The sequence below is a fragment of the Notolepis coatsorum genome (assembly GCF_963971535.1).
Source record: "Notolepis coatsorum genome assembly, chromosome: 13".
NCBI classification, from domain to species: Eukaryota; Metazoa; Chordata; class Actinopteri; order Aulopiformes; family Paralepididae; genus Notolepis; species Notolepis coatsorum.
Window position 1 is genome coordinate 40158396 of NC_140177.1, and position 12746 is coordinate 40171141.

General features: G+C 42.0%; 1 protein-coding gene across 1 annotated transcript in view; it reads right to left on the bottom strand.

Annotated features, from left to right (window-relative positions):
* Positions 1–665: 665 nt before the first annotated feature.
* The window catches only part of LOC311239337 (protein Niban 1-like), a gene marked incomplete at its 3' end in the record, with an annotated part of 121538 nt that continues 109457 nt past the window's right edge, over positions 666–12746 (bottom strand). Inside the window, exons 13-15 of the mRNA XM_084327643.1 lie at positions 8092–8203; positions 4632–6308; positions 666–937 (exon numbers count right to left, since the gene is read on the bottom strand). Of these exons, the coding sequence (XP_084183769.1) occupies positions 666–937; positions 4632–6308; positions 8092–8203 (2061 nt within the window). The remainder of the gene's footprint in view (positions 938–4631; positions 6309–8091; positions 8204–12746) is intronic.

The following is a 12746-nucleotide window of genomic DNA, read 5'->3' on the forward strand; positions in this document are numbered from 1 at the left end:
GAACATCTCTCTATGTAGGAACATCTCTCCACATGGCCTGTAGAACATCGCTCTATGTAGGAACATCTCTCCACATGGCCTGTAGAACATCTCTCCATGTGGCCTGTAGGAACATCTCTCCATGTGGCCTGTAGAACATCTCTCCATGTGGCCTGTAGAACATCTCTCCATGTGGCCTGTAGAACATCTCTCTGTAGGAACATCTCTCCACGTGGCCTGTAGAACATCTCTCCATGTGGCCTGTAGGAACATCTCTCCATGTGGCCTGTAGAACATCTCTCCACATGGCCTGTAGAACATCTCTCCATGTGGCCTGTAGAACATCTCTCCACATGGCCTGTAGAACATCTCTCCACATGGCCTGTAGAACATCTCTCTATGTAGGAACATCTCTCCATGTGGCCTGTAGAACATCTCTCCATGTGGCCTGTAGAACATCTCTCCATGTGGCCTGTAGAACATCTCTCCATGTGGCCTGTAGAACATCTCTCTGTAGAACATCTCTCCATGTGGCCTGTAGAACATCTCTCCATGTGGCCTGTAGAACATCTCTCTGTAGAACATCTCTCCATGTGGCCTGTAGGAACATCTCTCCGTGTGGCCTGTAGAACATCTCTCCATGTGGCCTGTAGAACATCTATCCATGTGGCCTGTAGAACATCTCTCTATGTAGGAACATCTCTCCACGTGGCCTGTAGAACATCTCTCTGTAGAACATCTCTCCACGTGGCCTGTAGGAACATCTCTCCATGTGGCCTGTAGAACATCTCTCTGTAGAACATCTCTCCACGTGGCCTGTAGGAACATCTCTCCATGTAGCCTGTAGGAACATCTCTCCATGTGGCCTGTAGGAACATCTCTCCATGTGGCCTGTAGGAACATCTCTCTATGTAGGAACATCTCTCCATGTGGCCTGTAGAACATCTCTCCATGTGGCCTGTAGGAACATTTCACCATGTTATTCAAGGCCTATGGTTACAGGTTGCTTGCTCCTCAATAAGAAAATGCATCTGTTCCTCTAGTTGTGGAGATCAGAGGCTTTTTCCTAGTTGACTTTATTATTTATATTAACTTATTTTTAGGTTTATTTGCACTTGAAGTTTCATGTATAGGTTGTCATAGTAAATTTACTGATGTACTGTATGATTTGTTTGTTTTATTTCAGTTGGTTTTAATCTGTTACTCAATAAGGAGATACTGTAGGAAGACAAGTGCTGTATAGAAGTAGAACTACTTCATGTCTATCTTTCTCTCTATGTCTCTCTTTGTCTGTCTCTTCTATCTCGCTCTCTGGTTCTCTCCATCTCTCTCCCTCTATCTCTCTTTATACCTTTCTCTCTTTTTCTCTATCTCTCTTTAAACATTTCTCTCCGTCTCTCTCCTTTTCTCTCTACCTCTCTCCCTCTGTGTCTCTGTCTCTCTCCCTTGCTATGAATTCATGTATCCATCACTGTCTTCCAGTTTTTATTAAAAACAACAACAACAATGTCACACGTTTCAAGTCATTCATAAATCTGATTTCTAACAGTATGGACTCACCTGGTCCAGTTCATAAATATGATCAGCAGTATGGACTCACCTGGTCCAGTTCATAAATATGATCAACAGTATGGACTCACCTGGTCCAGTTCATAAATATGATCAACAGTATGGACTCACCTGGTCCAGTTCATAAATGTGATCAACAGTATGGACTCACCTGGTCCAGTTCATAAATATGATCAACAGTATGGACTCACCTCGTCCAGTTCGCGTTCAAAGATAGAATAAGCCATATTATATAAATGAGCTAATTTGCTGAGAAAGTTGCTCTATGCATATATTGTATATATGCTGTATATACCATATATATTTATTCTCACCACATATATCTAGCCACACCTGTCTGCATTTACCTGCACATTAATTTTGCATATCTGTAGATACTATATTTACATATCCTACTCTCACTAGTTACGCTGCTGGCCAGTATGACTACTACCATAGTGTCTTTACACCTGTATCACTGTACATATTATACTACAACTAATTAGCACTACACTCAGTAGTGTGTTTGAGATTGTTACAAATATAAAGCGTGTTCATTTAATCACCTGTACATTGTATATTATTATTGTACTTTACTGTTACATTTGTACTGGTTGGATGTCAAACCTCTTTTCGTTGTACTGTACTTGCGCTGTATGATGACAATACATTTTAATCCAATCTAAATCATTCTAACAATCAACAACATCCTTGATAAGTAAGAAATAGGGCTAGGGTTCCAAATATCAGAAATATCCCTCTAAAGGACCAGTCTAATTCTGACTTCTCACCATTAGCAGACAGTCTTTAACTAATGTTGTGTTCATAGGTATACCGTACTCATCACTGCAGCACCCACGTTTCAGCACTGTTTGATGAACACTGTTACAACTTAAGAGTTGGACCCTTCCTGGCGTTCCTGCTGACTTGTCGTACAGAACTTGTAAGTGGCTTTGGATAAAAGCGTCAGCTAAATTACAAATTTTAAATGTATATAAAGTATGGTTTGGTAGATCTCTGCCTACCTTACACACTACCATTGATGTTGAAAATGGTTGAAAATATGCTCCATAAAACTTGAAAGGCGATAGGTGTAGGTAATGTACCCATGTGAAAAACATTTTCACTAATGTTATTAGCTATTCAAATTTGCACAGCAACCAGGAATTAATAACAGAGCACCTAACTGAATGTGGAGGTTTGCCGTGCAGTGCTTCTAGGAGAGTGTAGCAGGGGAAAGAATTACACAGGTTTTCAGAAGGTTTCTTTCTTTCTTTCTTTCTTTTTCTTAAACTATTCTGTTTTCCATATCCAGTCACATTAGAAAACAACAATCATAAAACCCAGTGCCCATATAATTTATTACATGTAACACACATGTACACACCACTTCTCCGTCCCTCTTATAGATGAGTTCTCCAACCTCCCTCACCCCACAAAGATACATGGATGCACACTTACAGTATACATATATAATACAGAGAACAATGTTTGATTTGATTTGATTCGAAATTTTTTAAGATACAAGATTCCAGAAAATGTCAAGGATGCTACATAAAAAAGTCAAGACTTATTTCCATTGTGGTCCTTGGTCTCAGACAGACGAGCAATACAAAACAGGACCATAAATAACAATTTGACAAACTACATAGACATGCACATTTTAAAAGCAGTACAAACGTAGCCACAGGCAACAATGTATCAGATGCCATTTTCATGCATTTAAAATCTAGTTTTGGACATTGTCGAGGAGCCAAGATTTTACTTTTTTCTTAAAGTTGTGCCGGCTACTGATGCATTTTAGCTGTGAAGGTAGCGAATTCCAATTTGTGGCTCCCCAGAATTTAAAAGAACATTTGCCCATATTCGTTTTGAACCTTGGAATACACAGGTCAGCAATGCTGGATGTATATATTTATATATCTTCTCCAAAGAGCGCATGAATTCATCTCATTAACCCTTACCAGAGATAACTTTACCAGTTAACTAGTTGGTCAGGAGATAACTTTACCAGCGATAACTTTACCAGTTAACTAGTTGGTGAGGAGATAACCTTACCAGAGAACTTTACCAGTTAACTAGTTGGTCAGGAGATAACTTTACCAGTTAACTAGTTGGTCAGGAGATAACTTTACCAGAGATAACTTTACCAGTTAACTAGTTGGTCAGGAGATAACTTTACCAGTGAACTAGTTGGTCAGGAGATAATTTTACCAGTTACCTAGTTGGTCAGGAGATAACTTTACCAGTTAACTAGTTGGTGAGGAGATAACCTTACCAGAGAACTTTACCAGTTAACTAGTTGGTCAGGAGATAACTTTACCAGTTAACTAGTTGGTCAGGAGATAACTTTACCAGAGATAACTTTACCAGTTAACTAGTTGGTCAGGAGATAACTTTACCAGTGAACTAGTTGGTCAGGAGATCATTTTACCAGTTACCTAGTTGGTCAGGAGATAACTTTACCAGAGATAACATTACCAGAGATAACTTTACCAGTTAAGTACGTATAGTTGGTCAGGCTTTTTTATTCAACAGTTCATCACGTTGTCAGGCTGTATGGTTGCCATGGTGATATGTCAGGCTGTATGGTTTCCATGATGACATGTCAGGCTGTATGGTTGCCATGATGACATGTCAGGCTGTATGATTGCCATGGGGACAGGGTGTGACCAGCATCTCCTTCTCGATGACCTCAGTAACCAGCTCTGTGTTAACAGACACACAGTCCAATGGCAGTGCTGCATCGCTATCTGCCTGGCACGCCATTGGCTGAGGGGTCTGGAGACCCTCCTCTTTCTCCTTCCCAACTTGAAGCTCTAGTATCTCCTCCTCCTCCTCTTCCCTCCTTTCCCCTTCTCTTTGTTGTGTGCTGGCCGTGGTATTAGCGCTCTCTGCTGGCAAACCAGAGAAACTGCAGTGCTGGTCAGCAGTGGGCTGAACCAAAACTTGCTCAGATCTCCCCTCCTTCGTTTCTCTCTCTGCTCCCTGTCTCCCTTTCTCTCCCTCCCCCCTGCTCTCCTCTCCCTTCTCTCTCTCTCCCTCCTCTCTCCCTCCCTCTCTCCCTCCCTCCTTTTCCCTCTCTCCCTCCTTTCCCCTCTCGCTCTCCTCTCCCTTCTCTCTCTCTTCCTCTCTCGGTCTCTCCTTTTCCCCCTCTCTCTCTCCCTCTTCTCCTCTCCTCTCTCCACCTCCCTCTCTCTCTCCCTCCTCTTCCCTCTCCACCTCTCTGCCCTCTCCTCCTCTCCGCAGGTAAACAGCTCTGTCGGTCGCCCGCTGCACCACTCTCTGGCCTGCAGGAGGCGCTGTGGACTCAAAGCCAATTATAGCGCTCAGAGACGCCAGGCTGGACCTCATTGGTCCTTCTGTACAGGGGGGAGGGACTTCGGAGTTGGCCTGGGCCAGTGAGGAAGCTGGATGCTGGCAGGTAGAGTCAACTGAGAGAGAGACGGCTGTAGGTGAGACAGACGGGTCATCTTCTATAGGGCTCGCCGGAGAGACAGACGGGTCAGATGGAGAGACAGACAGGTCAGATGGAGGGACAGACAGGTCAGCTGGAGGGACAGGGGCAGCTGGTGAGACAGACAGGTCAGATGGAGAAACAGACAGGTCAGATAGTGGGACACACAGGTCAGATGGAGAAACGGACGGGTCAGATGGAGGGACATACAGGTCAGATGGAGAGACAGGGGCAGCTGGTGAGACAGACAGGTCAGATAGAGAGACAGACAGGTCAGATGGAGGGACAGACCGGTCAGATGGAGAGACAGACAGGTCAGATGGAGAGAATGGGGCAGCTGGTGAGACAGAAAGGTCAGATAGAGAGACAGACAGGTCAGATGGAGGAACACACCTGTCAGATGGAGGGACAGACAGGTCAGATGGAGAGAATGGGGCAGCTGGTGAGGGGAGAGGGGAGGTTCTGGGAGAGGAGATCCCAGCTGTAGGAGGCTCAGTGGGGCCAGAGGCTCCTGGGACTGTGAGGCCTCCTGGTCCAGATGACGCAGAGACTAGTCTGGGATCTGGTTCTGGTCCAGATGACTCAGAGACTAGTCTGGGATCTGGTCCTGGTCCAGATGACGCAGAGACTGGTCTGGGATCTGGTCCTGGTCCAGATGACTCAGAGACTGGTCTGGGATCTGGTCCTGGTCCAGATGACTCAGAGACTGGTCTGGGATCTGGTCCTGGTCCAGATGACTCAGAAACTGGTCTGGGATCTGGTCCGGGTCCAGATGACTCAGAGACTGGTCTGGGATCTGGTCCTGGTTCTGGTCCATATGACTCAGAGACTAGTCTGAGTCCTGGTTCTTGTCCAGATGTCTCAGAAACTGGTCTGGGATCTGGTCCTGGTTCTGGTCCAGATGTCTCAGAAACTGGTCTGGGATCTGGTCCTGGTTCTGGTCCAGATTTCTCAGAAACTGGTCTGGGATCTGATCCTGGTTCTGGTCCAGATGTCTCAGAAACTGGTCTGGGATCTGGTCCAGGTGTCGGTTGGTCTGACTGTTGCCTGACAGCTATGACAGGACAGCATGTTGCTGGACTAGAGTTACAGTCCAGGTTAGGTTTAGGGTCATTCTGAGGGCAAAGGTCATTTCCCACAGAAGGGGAAGATGCTTCTTCCTGAATGGCTACAGGAGGAGAGGCAGATCGACCCTGATTGGCTGGGCTGTTGGGGGAAGAGCGAGGAGGTGTATGTCCAATCAGACTGTACTGACTGACCGCCTGCAGATCTGAAGAGTCCAATAGGAGATGGTTGTTCTTCTGACTGGCAGCCTCCTGGACCACTGAGGAGGGGAGAAGAAGAGAAGGGGGCGGGACAATCAGAATGAATTATGTGATGAGATTAGCTTTTAGTAATGATTTATTGATTTATTTAGTTGATCTATATATATAATATGTACAGTTGGCAGATGTCAAATCTGAGCTCATGAAAATTTAATGTGGGGTACCTCAAGGTTCGGTTTTGGGGCCTAAAATCTTTCTTTTATATATTAATGATATTTGTGATGTTTCAAACCTATTACAGTTTGTCTTGTTTGCTGATGATACCAATTTATTTAGCTCTGGAAATAATTTAAAGGAACTAGCTGAATATATTGTGTATAAAATGAAAAAGCTAAAAAAAAATTGTTTGATGTAAATAAACTATCACGGAATCTAAACTTTTTTTTAACTGATTTTTAGCAATCGAAAACGAGATGAAAATATAGTATTGTCCATAGATGGAGTTGATATTGAGAGAGTTACTGAATTTTGTTTTCTTGGTGTAATTATGGATGATAAACTAACATGGAAGTCTCACATAGCACATGTTAAAAAAAGATTAGAGTATTTTTGTTATGAATAAAGTAAAGGATGTGTTAGAGTATGAGGCAATGAGAACACTCTACTGTTCACTCATCTCACCTTATCTTAGTTATTGTGTTGAAGTATGGGGGAATACTTATGGTACAGAAGAGGGCTGTAAGAATCACACAAAGTGAATTATCGAGAACACACAAACATATTATTTATTAAATCTAGAATAATTAAACTTGAAGACATGGTTAAGTTTCAAACAGTGTTAATTATGTTTAGGGCAAGAAATAAGATACTGCCAGAAAAGTTACTAAATCTTTTTCATTTAGAAAGTGAGTTTAGTAGGAGGAAATTAAATTTAAATCGGTTTGCACGTACCACACTTAACAGATCTGTCCTTCAGTTATTGGTGTAAAGTTGTGGAATTCTCTCCATAGCGAGCTTAAGGGATGTAATAGTGTTTGTCAATTCAAAAATAATTATAAAACATATATATTTAGTCAGTATGAAATTCAAATGTGAATCTGAATAGTGAGATTTTTTCTTTTCTTTATTATTATTATACTTTTTTGTCTTGTTTAATCTGTGGATTGTTTGTTTCTTTGTATATGGTATGAATTATTATTTTGTGTAAATTAGGTTGTACGCCGACCATCAACTGATACTTGTTTAGTATAGGAATATGGGGCAGGTAACTATAAGATTTATTCTTCTTCCTGCTCCTTTTGCTCATGGTAGAACTGTATTTATGATTTTGTATGAAAACTATGATTGTATTGCTTCCATGTGGCAAATAAAACTCTGAATCTGAATCTATCTCACAGGGACAATACATAATCAATATAATATAATAATATATTATCTCACAGGGACAATACATAATCAATATAATATAATAATATATGATCTCACAGGGACAATACATAATGAATATAATGCACCACACTTCGCTATAAGCTGGTGATCTATAAGTGAATCATCTTGTCTCGTGTTGTCTTGGTAAAGACAACTTCTCTGTTCCGCCATGGCAATCAGAAAATGTGACGTGTGATGTTTGAATGCAAGTAAAAATAGATAAATAAAATAAACTGCTTCACAGCATCAATGACAACCAGATAAACAATTAATGTAGACCCTGATTCTGATTGAGACCTGCCTTTATTACAAAACGTGTAGCCACACCTGGGACTTGATTTAACTGAGGGACTTGGGACTTAATTAATTAAGTAATTAATTGATAGATAGATAGATAGATAGATAGATAGATACCTCTGTCTATCTCTTTACTCAGGATATCTGTCAGTATGTCATCATAGACGTTCTGAACCAGTAGGAAACTACTGTAGTCTGAGAAGATATACTGGTCAAACTTCTGTAGCTCCTACAGAGAGAGAGAGAGAGAGAGAGAGAGATCTTTAATGCAGTCTCTCACCCTGCAAGCCAGGATCATTAGATTCCATTCAGGTTAGATTAAAATGTATTCATTAGTCATATACAGCACAGGTACAGTACAATGGCATCGTAACAGTAAAGTGCAATACGCTGCTGGCGGGACAAAACCTCATAACTCCAAAAACCCAACTTTTCAGCAGATGAAAAAAACGAACACAGATTTGAGGGCGAATAAAGTTACGAGGTTTAGACAGGTGATTGGTTTAATGCTTTCCCATTGTTTAAACTTTGTAAGACCCACACACATATGGAGGATGATCTATGGAGTTGATGTATAATTAAAAAAAATTGAGTTATGAGGTTTTGTCCCGCCGGCAGCGAATAGTAATATACAATGTACAGGGCCCAGGAGTTCAAAACGTTTAATCCCTATCTGATCCGATCAGATTTTTAAATCCCATTTTTTGTGATCCAGGATCAGACAACTGGGCCAGATTTTGTCCCGGTATTTCAAAACAATCCAGGATAAGATCACCCTGATCCAGATTCAGACTTTTCAAGATGACTAGATCCTGAATATCAGTGCTTTAATCCTACTAATCTCCATCTAGGTGATATGAAAAAGAATACAAGGAAGACAAGAGACCACATTGCAGAGAAATCTATAATGTCTAATTATATTGTTAAATACATAAAGGACATAAAATCATAATGGAATTGTAATAAAAAATAAATACTCCCACTAGGGTAACAACAAAAAAACATTAATTCAAAGGCAGGCGTGCTTTGAGGAGCTGAATTCTAAGTGAGGTTTCAGTTTGCTGAAGGTGATGATGACAGATGATGGATTTTTCTTTTGTTGAAGATATTTTTTCTTTAATCTAAATTACATTTGTGATTAACAATCTTTGTTGTGATACTTTTATGAGCATAAACATTTATGTCATCAACATTTAGTTGAAAACAAAATAGGCCACCACAAATGTGACACAATAATTTAAAAATAAAATAGATTTGCCATGAAGGCTAAAGATTTTGTATTATTTCAGTTAACAAACTTTGCCATCTTATTTATATTGAAACATATTTTAAAATAAATTGTATAGTACATTTACAGATATCTACCCCTCTGGTGGGATCATAGGGGGGGGGGGGACTGTACATTGGAGGGGGTTAGGGTTGGGTTTGGATATTTACAGGGGCCAGTTTCTAATTGCAGTCTCCCGTAGGTGCTCTTTGAGAGTGGTTTAGAGAAAGTGGGTAGTGATTCGCATTCCTTTACAGCTGTGGGTAGGGCGTTCCACATTGATGTGGCATAATTGCGAAACGTGTTCAGTCCCTTGTTTGAGCCGAATCTGGGTTTGACATGATTTGTGGAGCTCCCTCTGGTTTTGTGGTCGTGGTATTCACTGACCTTTGGGAAGTATTTTGACATGTACATGGGTACCTGAGTGGTGTATTGTATCTTGCAGACCAGGCCCATTGCAAGTTGCTGTACTCAAAGTGGGTTCTAGGAGTAAGGTCAAGCAGTAGTCTGACCAGTTTGTTTTGTGATGTTGTTATTTAGTTTTTAAGGCCTTTGAGGTGCTTTGGTACCATGAAGTGCAAGCATAGTCGTAGTACCCTTGAATGAGTGCTCCTGCCAGAGTCTTCAGGTTATTCTTGTTTACCAGAGAGGAGATCCGGTACAATAATCTAGTTTGTTTTTTGATTACATTGGATGCCATTTTGTCACAGGAAAGATTAATTTCATCTTTCCTTGTGACAATATTGTCACCCACTGTAACTGAGAAGCCGTCGGTCCGAGTTTGTTATTTGATCCGAAGAGAATGGACTCTGTTTTACCCAGGTGTAATGATAGTTTGTTATCAGCGAGCCAGGTGCAGATTCTGCCAAGTTCCGAGCTGAGGGTTTTTTCAACCTGTAACTTGTTCTTGTCAGAGACCAGCAGGGCTGAGTCGTCCGCGAACAGGAACAAGTTGCAGTCACAAGCTGACGACATGTCATTTGCATAAATTAGGAACAGTAACGGTCCTAGTATGCTTCCTTGTGGAACACCACAGCTCACTGGGAGGGGGGGGGGGGGGGGGGATAGGGTACCGTTTACCTCCACCATCTGTTCTCTCCCCTCAAGGTAGGATTGCATCCAGCTCACTGATAGACTATCAAAACCAATTGCTTTTAGCTTGTCAATCAGAATCGAGTCAATTTCGCCTCGCCAATTCTCCCCTCCCCTGTCTCGAACGTTGCTAGACTATGCCTCCGACTGGTCGGCTGCAGTGAGGACCAAGCCTTGCATCACGTGTCCCCTCCGGTACACGAGTAGGCAGCTGTCGCATCTTTTCACCTGAACAGCACGATCTCTCAGTGGCAAGGAGTAACGCGTGGGAGGCTCACGCTGCCCCCGATACTTCCTGATTCTGCTGTACAGGCGCACCAACCGACCTGTAAGAGTCGCTGTCCACAACGTCCAATCCCCACCCACCGGCTTTCCCACCCCTAACACTGCCAATTGTGTTAGTATGAACGACCAGCCAAGCCGGTAGCAACGCCGAGAGCTGGGCTCGAACCCAGCATCTCCTGCGTTAGTGGTGAGCGCTTTGCCCACTGCGCCACTTAGCCGCCCCTGGAGTGGGATGTTCTGAAGCCAGATTGGAATTCGTAGATTCGATTTTTTTCTGCGAGGTACTTTTTGACCTGTTCATATAAAATAATTTCCATGACTTTCGAGATGGAGGTAAGAATAGAAACAGGGCAGTAGTTGCCTGGGTCCAATTTGCTGCCCTTTTTGTGCAGGGGGGTTACTCTCGCAATTTTGAAGTCTTTGGGTACGTGTCCCTGTTTTATGGAGAGGTTTATTATGTGTGTGATGACATCACACATCACAATCAGGGCCCTGTTTCTTGTACCTGGATAACTGAGTTAGCCGGATAACTTTAGCTGGATAACTGGGTTAGCCGGACTTTCCGATTTCATGTACCTGGATTTTCCAAATCACCATGACAACATATCCAAAAGTTTGAGCCTGGTCGAAAGCAGAGTTCAAGTTCAAGTTAGCCTGAACTATCGCCACGCCCCCGCAAAGAAGTGACAGCCCGTTTCCTGAAACTATTCCCACAGTCTACGATCTGCATTATACCATTCTGAATTACGTTTTTGTGCTCCATTCTTCCAGAGGGGGCTTTTGAAATGTAAAATAGACCCAACATGCTGATACTAAATTCACTTTGTCCTAAATAATGCACGTTATATATACCGTGGCGACGGTGGCGCTCGCTCGTGCGACGTACACATTATGTGGTTATTTTAATTGTAACTGGGATTAAGATGTCTGATGAGATGCGCTGTTTGACGGATTTGAGAAATTGAATGAGCCGTTGACGTCACATGAATGAATGAGGATAAAGAAATAAAACTTCATTTAAAATAAGGGATATTCTAAACACGGGTCTCTCGTTCATTAATGTATAAACAATGAATCTATCCCATCTGGCACAGTGGCCCAGCGGTAGCGCTCAAGTCTGCCAACCTAGCGATCCGGGTTCAAATCCCGGTGTTTCCTATATGATTTTTTTGAATATAATATTAATGATTATACGCCAAAGTAGCCTGGTTTTAAGTTAAAATATTATAAATCTACATGCATTGAGGATGTCATTCTTTATATAGCTCTCAACGTGCACCAAATTGAATTATTCCTATATTGCAAAAAGAAGGACCCCGGTCTTGAACCCGGGTCGTCCGTGTGGAAGTCAAAAGAACAACCCGTTAGACCACATTGGAGATAAGTTAAACATTGACTATACATCAATCAATGGGCAAGAAAGCCGTCTCGTAATTCTGTATAACAGTTAACTAGTTATTTTCGCTAGCAAGATCTCATTTGATTATTCAATCCAGCAGGCAAGTTTAAAGAAATATAATCTGATTGATTGAGGTAATGAGGGACTTAGAATTAGCCTATAGATAACGCATTTAACTTGTCGGCGAGGCGATTGAGCCTATTGCAATCTGTCAATAAAGTCTTAAATCAATTAATCAATCAATGCCGTTGAGAATCAGGGTCTCTGCCATCGATACGTGCTGGCTTTCCACCTAAAACGGGAGCGCGCATCTAGCCTGACTTGAGCCTGACTCTCAAGTCTGGCTTGAGTTAACGAGACTGAATCCTCCTTTGTGAAACAGGAAAATCCCGGCTTTGAACATCGGGTTAACTGAAGCTGGATAATGGACATGTTGATCGACTTAGTTGAACCACGTACATGAAACAGGGCCCAGATAGAGATTAAACGTTTTTAACTCCTGGGCCCAGGTGATTAAACTGGATATAATATATATAAATGAGTACTACTGAGTAATAGTGCTAATCAGATGTATGTACAGTTGTATAGTATTATTATGTACAGTGATACAGGTATAAAGACACTATGGTAGTAAGGCATACTGGCCAGCAGCGTAACTAAGAGTAGGTAATGGATATGTACACTACAGATAGATATAGTATCTACAGGTATGTAAAATGATTATATACA